General features: G+C 45.4%; 2 protein-coding genes across 6 annotated transcripts in view; both read right to left on the reverse strand.

Moving 5' to 3' along the window:
- The window catches only part of LOC146644439 (ubiquitin-conjugating enzyme E2 E1-like), a 16,010-nt gene extending 14,348 nt beyond the window's left edge, over positions 1-1,662 (reverse strand). Inside the window, exons 1-3 of one of the 5 annotated variants that reach the window (XM_085396425.1) lie at positions 1,575-1,662; positions 534-695; positions 279-329 (exon numbers count right to left, since the gene is read on the reverse strand). In XM_085396425.1, coding sequence (XP_085252551.1) covers positions 279-329; positions 534-688 — 206 coding nt within the window. In that variant the 5' untranslated portion in view covers positions 689-695; positions 1,575-1,662. The other 4 variants (XM_085396424.1, XM_085396427.1, XM_085396423.1 and 1 more) reach the window with 4 other exon arrangements.
- An 8,794-nt stretch (positions 1,663-10,456) lies between these two features.
- LOC146644440 (ubiquitin-conjugating enzyme E2 E2-like) overlaps positions 10,457-12,500 on the reverse strand; it is a 67,683-nt gene continuing 65,639 nt past the window's right edge. The window contains exon 6 of the mRNA XM_085395143.1: positions 10,457-11,179. Coding sequence (XP_085251269.1) covers positions 11,082-11,179 — 98 coding nt within the window. The 3' untranslated portion in view covers positions 10,457-11,081. The remainder of the gene's footprint in view (positions 11,180-12,500) is intronic.

The raw sequence follows: 12,500 nt of genomic DNA on the forward strand, positions 1-12,500 counted from the left end.
CTGACATAATCATGAGGTTAGAAGTTGGTTTTTCTTGTTCAACGACCACAAATAAGACAGTTGAGAAAGAGGATCTAATTAGGAAGTGCTCATCAATCATTTGTTAGCCCACAAACAGGTCTTATTTTTATTCCACTCTCGCACACAGACGTCGACATGAACATGACTAAAGAATTCTGTGCAGTGAAAAACTAACTTGTGACAGATCATAAAGTCTTTATTCGAGAAGATAAAACACGAGAAACACGTCAGAGAGCCAGGTGTTACAAACGACTCACCTGCAGTTTGGTGGAGGGTCCAAGGTGATGTCAGCCAATTCCTTCTGAATTCTGCAAAATCAGATCGGAGTCAGTAAAACGCGTTACTGTAAGTCCACAAAGAGGAATGACGATAACCAGAAACGAAGCTACTCTGCAAAGATCACCACAAACCCACGCCTGCAACAGTCACGTCAAACTTTCCACGCTGCCAGCTTATCTTGTGTGACATCACAGGCGCCGCTCTTCTACTCCACCCAGCATCACTGCACTCACCTCTTAGCACTGGTGGACAGATGTTTGGAGGTTTTGCTCATGCTGGCTTTACTGTCCTTTTTCTTTGGGGGGTTCGCCTCCTGCTGTTGCTGCTGATGGGTCGAAGAGGAAGAAGAGGAAGAGCTTGTGCTGGCACGGGAATCTTCATCCGACATACCGAGCCTGGGAAATGAACATTCATTTAAAATGATATTTCATAATAAAACGAAATTATTCGAGCTGCTGCAGGACTCTGACGTATTAAATCCACCTACTACAGCTGACACGGTCCACTAACACGTCCACGGCTGCCACTGAGTTCAAGCTCTAACTGCACTGAAATGTTCGTAGGATACACGCGTTAACTGTAACAGGTTGGCGTTTTCTATCTATGGACTGTAAAGCTCTAGTGTGCAGCCATGGCTGCCTCCATCACATTACGGCTCAGGCCTGGAGCGACACTGGCCGAGTAAACTGGTTGGACTAGTTTAAATCCTCCGTGTGAGGAACCTCTGCGGCCTGAGCTAATGTTGCCTGTTATTTTTAGCTCGTTGGGCAGCGACAAAGGAAACATCTGATGGAGCAGTTGGGCCCGGCTCTGGTCAACACCAGGGACCAAAACACCACCTCACACCGACCCGTGAGTGGAAAAGCAGAAACGCATCGGCGGGGCGATGTCGCAGTCGAACCCCGATGCTACACCGCAACAATGTTCAGCTGCGGGGAACTTTCGGATAAAGGAGTCAGGAAGCTCCTTCGGGCTGTCGAGCTGCTTCTCAGGCCTCACATTACGACGTCAGAAAGAAACAAACAGAACCCGCCGTTCGCTCAAAGCTTTTCCTCGCATTTTAAAGCTACATCCGTCGACACTGACCCAGCCACAGGATGCACACAGTCCTAAACTCTCCTCTGACGATTAAAGGGCGCATTTGTCAGACTAACGCCCTCCGCAACATACACGCGACACACAGTGTTACAATATTATGAGCCGTTACACAAATATCTCCTGTTAGATACCTTTCTTTGTGTGTGTGTGTGTGTGTGTGTGTGTGCAAAGCCTACGCGCGTGTCCCTCCGCCGCCTGACTACACTCGCCGCCGTCAGGTTCACGCGCTACAGTACGGAAACGGGAACTTCCCGCCGACGTCTACAAAATAAAAGCACATTAAACTCATGGGAATAATTGGTCACACACAATGACTGTAGAAAACACACGAAAAGGCATCAGCACAAGAACAAGATAGTGCATATTTATCCTTAGAAGTATAATATCTTATATGACCCTTTCAAAAATGATATTAAAATGAAGACGATAAAGATACAAAAGTTGTTGTATTGTTAATTATTATAATTTTATTCACACACTTTACAACATACAGTACTGTATAGGTCCATTCTAGTGGGACCCCTTAAAGACAAAAACCTTTTTCTGCAGCAAAAGTGCGAAATTCTACAACTACCACTAATAATAATAATAATTTTAAAAAAGAATAATAATAATAATGGTAATAGTAGTGTAGTAGGTATAGTAGTAGTGGTAGTACTATTTTAATTTTGCAACTCCAAAATGTTGCTTAAACTACACATTGACATTATATTTTTAATTTTTACAAATACACAGGGTTCATCTTTTTGCTTGGCCTAAAATGACTGGTACGTGTATTTCAACCCGTCATGGGGTGTCAACAGCTGGATTTGCCAATTGAGATGTGGTGCTTTTATTTTGTAGGTTCTGACAGTGTACTTCCTGGTACTATTGCGAACAATAACAAAAAACAACTTGGCGTTCGCAATGGATCTAAGCGCGCCTGTGACAGGAAGTGTTCGTCCCGCAGCTGCCACTAGTCGGCGGAGTTTCCATTTTGGCTTTCTGCCAGAAATCTTCTGCGTTATTCGGTGTTTTCACGCATGCGTTGGTTTGGATTATGCGCCCAAAGTATTTGGCATAAAACTATTTTGTGGCGTTTACAAAAAGATCCTGTTTTAGGTTTAAATAGACCGATTCAACACTGGAGAAGCAAGGCTCAGATGGTTTGGACATGTGCAGTGGAGGATGATGGACACACCGGACAAAGGATGCTGTTATGCTTCTGTCATGCAGTCATAACAGAAGCTGTCTAACATTCATCTGGAAAGAAAGCCATTACCTGTCCATGAACCAGTTTATCACTGCTGCCCTGCACGCGTCTCCACTGTCATGCAGCATATTTACTGTTATTATCCACACGTGGATGTTCCACATTTGGATTAGTTATGTACTAACGGAAATGATGTAAGAACCCAAGCACACCTTACTACTGTGCCTTCAGGTAGTAAAGCATATAGTTAGGGCTGGACCAGGTGACCCTGAATCCTCCCGTAGTTATGCTGCAATAGACGTAGGCTGCTGAGGATTCCCATGATGCATTGAGTTTTTCCTTTCCAGTCACCTTTCTCACTCACTATGTATTAACAGACCTCTCTGCATTGAATCATATCTGTTATTAATCTCTGTCTCTCTTCCACAGCATGTCTTTATCCTGTCTTCCTTCTCTCACCCCAACCAATCACAGCAGATGGCCCCGCCCCTCCCTGAGCCTGGTTCTGCCGGAGGTTTCTTCCTGTTAAAAGGGAGTTTTTCCTTCCCACTGTCGCCAAAGTGCTGCTCATAGGGGGTCATATGATTGTTGGGCTTTTCTCTGTATCTATGAAGCGCCTTGAGGCGACTTCAGTTGTGATTTGGCGCTATATAAATAAAACTGAATTGAATTGAATTAATAAAACCTGTCTACTGTTAATGTTCAGCCTGAGAACGGCTGCACTGAGTTCATTTAAAGGACAGTTCATAGCTCCTGTCAGCTGACAACAAAACTTTGGGCTTCACCAAAATTGAGAAGACTGGAAAAATGTTGCCTGGAATGATCAGTATGCAGATGGTAACACATCAGACCCACTACTAGGTGCACTCGTACTGTGTGAAAAGCATTTTTAAGATTAATTTGAAGATATTTCTACTCAACATATTTAGACTTTTAAGCCAACAACAGCGTAAATGAACCGTACTGCATCATTTTCTCCACCTGTAGCATCATTCTAAACTATCGCAAGACTTTCTCTTTTTAAATCCTGAAATGATCATCCTGAGCACTTAAGTAAACAAAAACATCCTGCTGAAGGTCTTCAGGGATCTGTAGAGTTGCACGTTCAGACTGTAATTAGTTTGTGGTGACTTGAGTAAATGATCTTCTTCTGGCTGCTCCTTTCAGCGGTCTTCAACCCATCTGTCACTCCTGCCACGCACCTCATCCCCTCTCGCCCTCCTCGTACATCCTGTCCACACAGACTGCTCTGCCACTCCGGACTTCCTCACACAGCTCCACAGTTCTTCTCTTGGATCCCTGACATCTGTAGTGTTTCTCTGGATGAAGCCTGACTGCTGCTCACGGATCGTCACCTCTCGTCTTGACCCCCCTTCATTAATTCTCTCCCACAGCTTCATGGTTATGGTTTGCTAGCTGCACATCACCCTTGTTCTTGAAAATCAGCACCGGTACAGTTCTTTTCTTTTCTGCAGGCCTCCTCTCACTCCCCGAAACTGTGGGTAGAAAACTCCACTCTGTCTGTCGTAGACATCCCCGTACCTGCACAGGTGTGTCACCTGAACCAACCACATTTTCACTGTCGATGCTCTTCACAGCCGCCCTCACTTCCTCCTTACTAATCCTCTGCACATCCCGATTCACTAAATGTCCTCCATCCGTGCTCCACTTCTCATTTTCCACCTTCATCGGTCCTCGGAGTGCTCCTTCCATCTTCTCCACACACGTTTCACTTGTTAGCACACTTCCGTCTCTATCCAGCCTCACCTGCTGCACGTCCTGCCCCAGCTTGCTCTGTATGGAATGCCAGGACTGCCATAATGAATTAATTAAATACACCATTAAATAATTAATTAAATGTGGCAATAATTAATTAAAATTGGAATTAATTAATTAAATAAATAGTTATGACACATGTAATTAATTAATTATTGACAAATTCAATTAATTAAGATAAGATAAGATAAGATAGAACTTTATTAATCCCTCGGGTGGGTTCCTCTGGGAAATTCGATTTCCAAAAAAGCACAGCATATATATATATATATATATATATATATATATATATATATATATATATATATATATATATATATATATATATATATATATATATATATATATATATATATACACACACACACACATATATAAATACAGAGACAAATATAAATAAGATATACGAAGGGGATAAATAGAATAAATAGGAATAAAAAATAAAAATACAAGTGAATGAATTGCACATTTCAAGTATTGAGTCTATTGCACCGTTGACTATTTACAAAGGTATTGCACAGTGAGGTGAAGAGGCACTACAGCTTAGTTGTCCCCCCTCCTTTGTCCCCCTGTCTCCCCTCCCTCTCCCCTCCAGAGAGGAGTTAAACAGTCTGATGGCGTGTGGGACAAAGGAGTTTTTAAGTCTGTTAGTTCTTGTCTTTGGGAGAAGCAACCTGTCACTGAACAGACTCTTCTGGTTGTTTATGGCCGTGTGCAGAGGATGCCCAGCATTGTTCATAATGTCCATCAGTTTCTTTAATGTCCTTTTCTCTGCCACTGTCACCAGAGTGTCCAGCTTCATGCCGACCACAGAGCTAGCCCTCCTGATCAGTTTCTCCAGCCTGCATGAGTCCTTCTTTGCTGTGCTGCTCCCCCAGCACACCACAGCATAGAAAAGTACTCCAGCAACCACCGACTGGTAAAACATCCTCAGGAGCTTCCTGCAGATGTTAAAAGACCTCAGCCTCCTGAGGAAGTACAGTCGGCTTTGGGCTTTTTTATACAGGTGCTCTGTGTTGCATGACCAGTCCAGTTTATTGTCCACCCACAGCCCGAGGTACTTGTACTTGTTGACCACCTCCACCTCCTCCCCCTCTATCTGAACCGGCAGTGGACCTTCTCTGGACCTCCCGAAGTCCACAACCAGTTCCTTAGTCTTTGAGGTGTTGAGTTGCAGGTGGTTTGTGTGACTCCATGCGACAAAGTTCCTCACCAGACTTCTGTACTCCTCTTTCTGATCATCCCAGATACACCCCATGATGGCTGTGTCGTCTGCAAACTTCTGAATGTGGCATAATTCAGAGTTGTAGCAGAAGTCAGAGGTGTACAGGGTGAAGAGAAGAGGGGACAGCACAGTTCCCTGTGGTGCTCCTGTGCTGCTGACCACTGTGTCAGACGTGATGTCCTTCAGCCTGACGTACTGTGGTCTGTCGGTGAGGTAGTCGGAGATCCAAGCCACCAGGCAGGGGTCCACCTCCATCCTGTTCAGTTTTTCCTGAAGCATACAGGGCCGGATGGTATTAAAGGCACTAGAAAAGTCAAGAAACAGGATCCTGACCGTGCCTTTTCCCTCATCCAGGTGTGAGTGGGCTCTGTGTAGGAGGTACAGGATGGCATCCTCCACTCCGACACCCGCCTTGTATGCAAACTGTAGTGGGTCCTGGGCATGTTGTACCTGTGGTCGGAGGAAGTTGAGGAAGAGCCGCTCTAGAGTCTTCATAAGATGTGACGTCAGTGCCACCGGTCGGAAGTCATTCAGCTCATTGGGCCGGTTCTTTTTGGGGACCGGGACGATGCAGGATGTCTTCCATAGGGCGGGCACTCTCCCCAGTCGCAGACTGAGGTTGAAGACTCGTTGTAGCGGCTCCCCAAGTTCAGCAGCACACGCCTTTAGCATCCTAGGACACACCTTGTCTGGGCCTGCTGCCTTTCTGGGGCGAAGCTTCCTCAGTTGCCTCCTGACCTGATCCACTGTGACACTGGGAGATGTTTGGGAGGAGGGGAGGGGGGGAGATGTCTTGCTGCTGAGAGAGGGATTGGAGGAGGGGGGTGTCATGGTGTCAGGAAGGGGGGGAAGCGAGGGAGGTAGGAGAGTGGGGAGAGGACTCTGTAGTGAAGGTGAGGGTGAGGGTGGGGGGGTTGTGGGCTGGTCAAACCTGTTGAAGAAGTTGTTAAGTTCGTTTGCCTTCTCCACAGTCCCCCCCCCACTGTGCCTTTCTTGGTGTTGTGGCCTGTGATGGTTTTCACACCATTCCAGACCTCCCTCATATTGTTCCTCTCCAACTTCTGCTCCACCTTCCTCCTGTAGGTGTCCTTTGCTTCCCTCAGGCAGCGTTTCACCTCCCGCTGTGCTGCTTTCATCTCCTCCTTCACTTTGCTCCTGAAAGCCTTCTTCTTCATGTTGAGGACAGCTTTGACTTCCTGTGTTACCCACGGTTTGTTATTAGGATAACACCGTACCGTCTTAGCAGGGGCGACTGTGTCCACACAAAAGTTGAGGTAGTCTGTAAGACAGTGTGTCGCCCCCTCTATGTCCTCACCATGTGGGCTCAGGAGCACATCCCAGTCTGTGGTGTCATAACAGTCTTTCAGAGCTTCCTCCTTTTCTGGGGTCCTAATTATTTATGTATTTCACATTTTAATTAATTATTGACACATTTAATTAATTCTTTAATGATATATTTATTTATTTCATTTTGGCAGTCCTGGCGTTCCATAGCTCTGTCTGCCTATAAACGTGTTTGTGAATATTCAGAATGAAAGCGCTAAGACGAGAGCCAACATCAGGTCCCCTCCACCAAAACTGTGCCATGTAGAGTTTGTGTTGTTCAGCATGGTGATAATCTGCTTATTGCCTCCAACATGTTACACATCCATGTAATCTTATTTGGAGTCGAGGCTCTTATTTATTCAAAGAACAACGTTGGCCTTTCACTTCTATTGATCACCTACGTTTCACTGCGTGTGTGTGTGTGTGTGTGTGCACACCTCTCCTTCACAACATTACATCTGCGGTGCGTGAATAATGGGAGGAGGTGGCAAAAAGATCAGCTTGCTGCTTTTTAAAAATACATCCATATTATTATTATTACATACTTATAAAAAGAAACAATGTGCATTTGACTGCATAAAGTAACCATCACACTATTTTTCTTATTTATTTTATTTTGTTTTTACTTTTTCTAATATTTCTCTCACTCAGCTTTTCCTTTAGTCCACTGTGCTGCTGTAACAAGTGAATTTCCCACAGAAACCAAAAGCAGGGCCTCGCGCACAAAGCAAAGCTGGATGTAGCTCTGTCATCAACAAGTGTTTGTGTCTGTAGTTTACTGCGACGGCTGCGCCTGTAATTCACTGTAATCCAACCCACTGTTCACCCAGTAGATTTATTCAGGTTCCTCCAAACACACTCATTTGAACTGTACTTGGCCTATAAAAAGGCATCGTGGGAACTGTTGCAGATACAAATCACAAAATGCTGGAGTCACAAATTGAATCACAGTAAGTCAGTCCTCATTTTTAAGGTGTCCACAGGTAAATATCTTCACTGCACATGAAAGGTTCTTCTTTGAAGATGCTGTCCAAGTCCTCATGCTGGAGACCCGTTCTTGGATGTCTGTCACTGTGACGGTTTGCTGGAGCCTGCTCAGGGAGGCTGCTGTGGTCTCCTCTCAGCTCTGTTAGCCAATGAGCTTTGCTGTTATGTGTTGCATCCTTCTCCCATATGCTCCGTCTCCTTTTTCTCTGTTGTTCCCCTGACACTGAGAGCACAACTTGGATGGTTTACTTGTGCACACGTGCTGTTGTTGAATATCTTGATCTGATCTGCACATAAATATCTTGTTGTGTTCTCTCTAAGTTATTATCTTTGTCTGAGACATTTCATAGCTGTGGAGACAGATGAGGGATGTTTGATAGTTAAAGGATGGATTTGGACTAGAAGGTTTTATTGCCTGGCAGCTGTGAAACCAAAGGAGAACACTCCATCACTTTGAGCCATGCTTTGTAGCGTCTATGCAAACCATGGAAACACAAAAGCATTCCACTGTCACACTCAGACCTCTAGCTGTGCAAGCCCCATTCAGCTTTTCATGTCCTTGTTTAAATCCAGGTAGAGTACTTTCATGATAACACCTGGCCCATAATGTCTACCCCTAAGACCTCAGCATTAATCACAACATCACCTGCGTGCACAGCAGTCACTCTTGAGTATGTGAGTTCATCAGGGCTGTTAGTAGTATGAATGCAAAGGTGTCCCACTCAGACCCATTGTCAGCAGCATAAGCCACTTACAATATTTCAAAACACCTTGCTGCCATCCTGCACCACTTGTGGGGAACACCCCACATCACATCAAGAACTCCACTGACTTCCAGGTCCAGAAACTTCCCCTGGATCCAGATGAAACCATGGTGTCCTTTGATGTAGTCTCTCTCTTCACTTGCATACCCACCACGGAGGCCGTGGAGACTGTCAGAAAACGACTACAAGAAGACAGCTCCTTGGAGGACAGGACCAACTTCACCACGATCAGATCTGCACACTGTTAGACCTCTGCCTCACCACTACATACTTCAAATACAACGAAGGCTTCTACAGACAAAAACATGGCTGTGCCATGGGCTCCCCGTGTCACCTATTGTAGCAACCTTTACATGGAGGAAGTGGAAAGGAAGGCTCTTGGCTCTTTCAAAGGAAGAGTACCCAGCCACTGGTACAGATATGTGGACGACACCTGGGTCAAAATCAAGACACAAGAAGTGGAATCCTTCACTGCGCACATTAACGCTGTGGATAAAAACATCAAGTTCACCAGGAAGACACAAAGGACGACTGTTTGCCTTTCCTGGACTGCGCTGTGCACATTGAAGAGAACGGAAACTCCCACTAGGTTTAAATCTCTCTCCACTATTTGACCTTAGAACTGAAGAAGCTTCTCGGATGAGAGGTGAAACGTCCTCAAGCAACTCAAAGTCCAGACACTTTTCTTTCCAAGCTCCTTAGAGTACATAGAGATGATTTGATGATTTGACAGCAGCATGAACCTCAAAGGTGGTTAAATAGTGTTTAAAACAAAATGCTTTTCAGGATTTGTGCTCACAGCTGCAGACTGAGAAAATATGATTTTAGAACGAATCAAGCTAGAACCTACTGTCAGCATAGAGGCTCTCTGAGAGGACTTTAAAGTCTTTATCAACACAAGGACACAAGGAAGGAAGAATAAAATAAGTAAAATAGTGCCGTCACAAACAAGTCACGGCACAAGTCAACACTGCAAATAATAAAAGTGGAAAAGTACAACTAAAGATTTGTTTTGCTTTTAGTTCTGAATTATGACAAATACATGACAAGTCCACTGTTTTCATCTCGAGTCAGCTGAGTGTCAGAGGAGGACTGCAGAGGGAGCGCAGACGTCACTGACCTGACGTGTGGTGGTCGGAGCATCTTCCAAACACGTCACTGGGAACAAGAAAAGAAAGCTCGCCCTGGACTACAGTCTGAAAGTAAATGTGTCAGCATGCAGGATTACTTTATTGTTAACCGCGTCTGCACAAACTTAGATGAGGACGTTCCCCTTTAAGTATTTAGCTGTGCTTTTTGCTCTGGAGTTAATTTGTTGGTGATGAACGGCTGCAGTCACAGTTCGGGGTAAGGAGGTGCTGCTCCGCCTTCACTTGATTCAAACGGCTCGCAGACAGAACATCAGTGACCAGCAGCACTGCGGGACGCAGGTCTTTGCCATAAAGGCTGAACGTGCACTCAGTCACGACGCTTTGTGTTGTCGAAATTTTTGTCTAACAGCACAAAGAGGAAGTAAGACACACGGTTACATAAGTGCACAGCTGTGACCGACTCGGGAACAAACGAGTCTGTACTGCGTGAGCGAGTAGAACGGATCCACGTTACTAGAAAGTGACTGAAAACACTGCATCAGATGCCACAATCATATCTGACCCAGAGGGGAATTACCTCTCACCTTCTAATCATTCAGTCTCTGCGGTGAGCCTCTGACAGCTCGTTTCTGACAGGAAGTGGTCACAGCGACGAGCACGCGCTGACATCACGCAGTGCTGAATTAAAACAACAGACTGAGAGAAGCTGTGTCACATGACAGCCAGTGTTTTATTGAGTATTCGATGAGTATGTATGTTCTCACAAGGCATTAAGTGTACAGCAAACTAAGCACTATTGTCATACATGATGATGGGCTCACTCCATGCCACAGTTCTGCCTGAACAGAAATATCGGGACTACGTGTCCACTACATGAACACATGTCCTGATGCCATGCACTAATATTGACCATGAGCTGGAAAACACAAACAAAATGAAATGCACTCACTCAGTATGAACATTTTTACATCACATGAAACGGGAGGAATTCATCACACACGCTTTTAGATAAAGAGAATGACACGGGTGGCAACAATGTTATAAACAATGCCACAACAATAAGAACAACAACATCAACAGAACAATAACAGTATTAAAGCTTTTCATGACCATATCAACATTCAGTGTATTGGAAAATACAATCCCAATAGACTCTTTGTATAAAAAAGAAGCTTTTCAAGTCAGCATGGAACAAATAACAGTTTGTATCTCGGGGGTTGGGGGGGGTGGATGACAGGGGCGGGTGTGCTTCCATAGATTCCAGAAGAGAGGAGGTGTGTGTGTGTGTGTGTTGGGGGAGGCGCTGGGGTCCTGGAGCTGCTCTATGTAGCGTAGCGCTTGGTCCACTGTTTGGCTATCCTGTCGTGCTCAGCTCTGTTGGTCAGGTACTGTGTGGCGATGCTTCCAACCAGAGGGTCAGCTGGAATACAAGAACAAACGGCAGACATGTTTAACCACGTGTTGGCTGTCACATGTTGAAAAGTATGGCAGGTAAATGAATTCTCTGAAACTCATAATATAAAAGACTGCACAGCCAGGCTTTAGGCACACTCAGCAGGACAGCTGTGCAAAAGCAAAACTATCTGTGACAGTGATGAGCGGGCGGTCAGCTGCCTCGGTATCCTGTATGTATTCAGTGTGGGGGAAGGGCTCTGACCAGGTCTCAGCCAGAATTTATTTTTGAAAACCTTCAGACGGGAATCACAACACTTCCTCCTGTCACATTGTTAGCGTGCTGCATGCAAAAACGTTTGATGCGCTGTGTGTCAGGACATCCTGAATAGGTCCAACAGATCTGTCTTTGGACGGTCAGGTAAGTCAAAATAAACTGGAACCTTCTAACAGGAATACAGAGGGTTGAATCGCCAGATATCAGCACTGCTCTTAAAAAGCCTGCATCAGTCAGCTGCTTGACTGTAAACGTCAGACTCTGAGTGGAAGCGAGATATTGCTGGGCACAGATGGGTCGTCTGTGAGAGTGGTGTACAGGACATGTTTACACAAACAGACATAAGGTGCTGTCTAACATCTGATTACCTGGCCTGTGGAACCACAGCCTCATCAAAGACCTCGGCTCATTGGAAGGCACAGAAATGTTGTTACAAGCACTGGTAACTCAAACACGTGGAGCTCAGTCTTTCCTGTAGTCTGATGTCAAGCTTGCATACTAATAATACTAATGGATAGGATTTATATAGCGCTTTACAAGGCCACTATTCATTCACTCTCACATTCACACACTGGTGGAGGCAGCTACAGTTGTAGCCACAGCTGCCAGGCTGCCATATCGCGCCATCGGCCCCTCTGGCCACCACCAGTAGGCGGCAGGGTAAAGTGTCTTGCCCAAGGACACAACGACCAGGACAGAGAGCCCGGGGATCGAACCGGCGACCTTCCGGTTACAGATGCGCTTCCCAACCCCCTGAGCCACGGTCGCCCCTGATGTCAAGCTTGCATCACGTGATCTGATGCAACAGCAGAGTAAATCAGCTGTGATCATGGCGGCCTCCAGCTGTAGTCCTGTGCAGCTGTCTTTTGATAAACGGCACATCCATGACTGTTGACTGTGTTGCTGGTTCCTGTCTCAGCAAAGTGACAGAGCAGAGAACTCATTCAGCCTTCACAAGCTCTCTGCTCATATTCACAACGTCTCTGGACACCAAACCAGGAGCCGCGTTGCACACAGTGACGGAGGGTTTAACAGGTTTAGTGCCAGACTTACCGACGTGTTAGTTACTAAT

Source organism: Rhamphochromis longiceps, linkage group LG22, assembly GCF_057381845.1.
Source record: "Rhamphochromis longiceps isolate RC_006_pf linkage group LG22, R_longiceps_female_GT1.1, whole genome shotgun sequence".
Lineage (NCBI taxonomy): Eukaryota > Metazoa > Chordata > Actinopteri > Cichliformes > Cichlidae > Rhamphochromis > Rhamphochromis longiceps.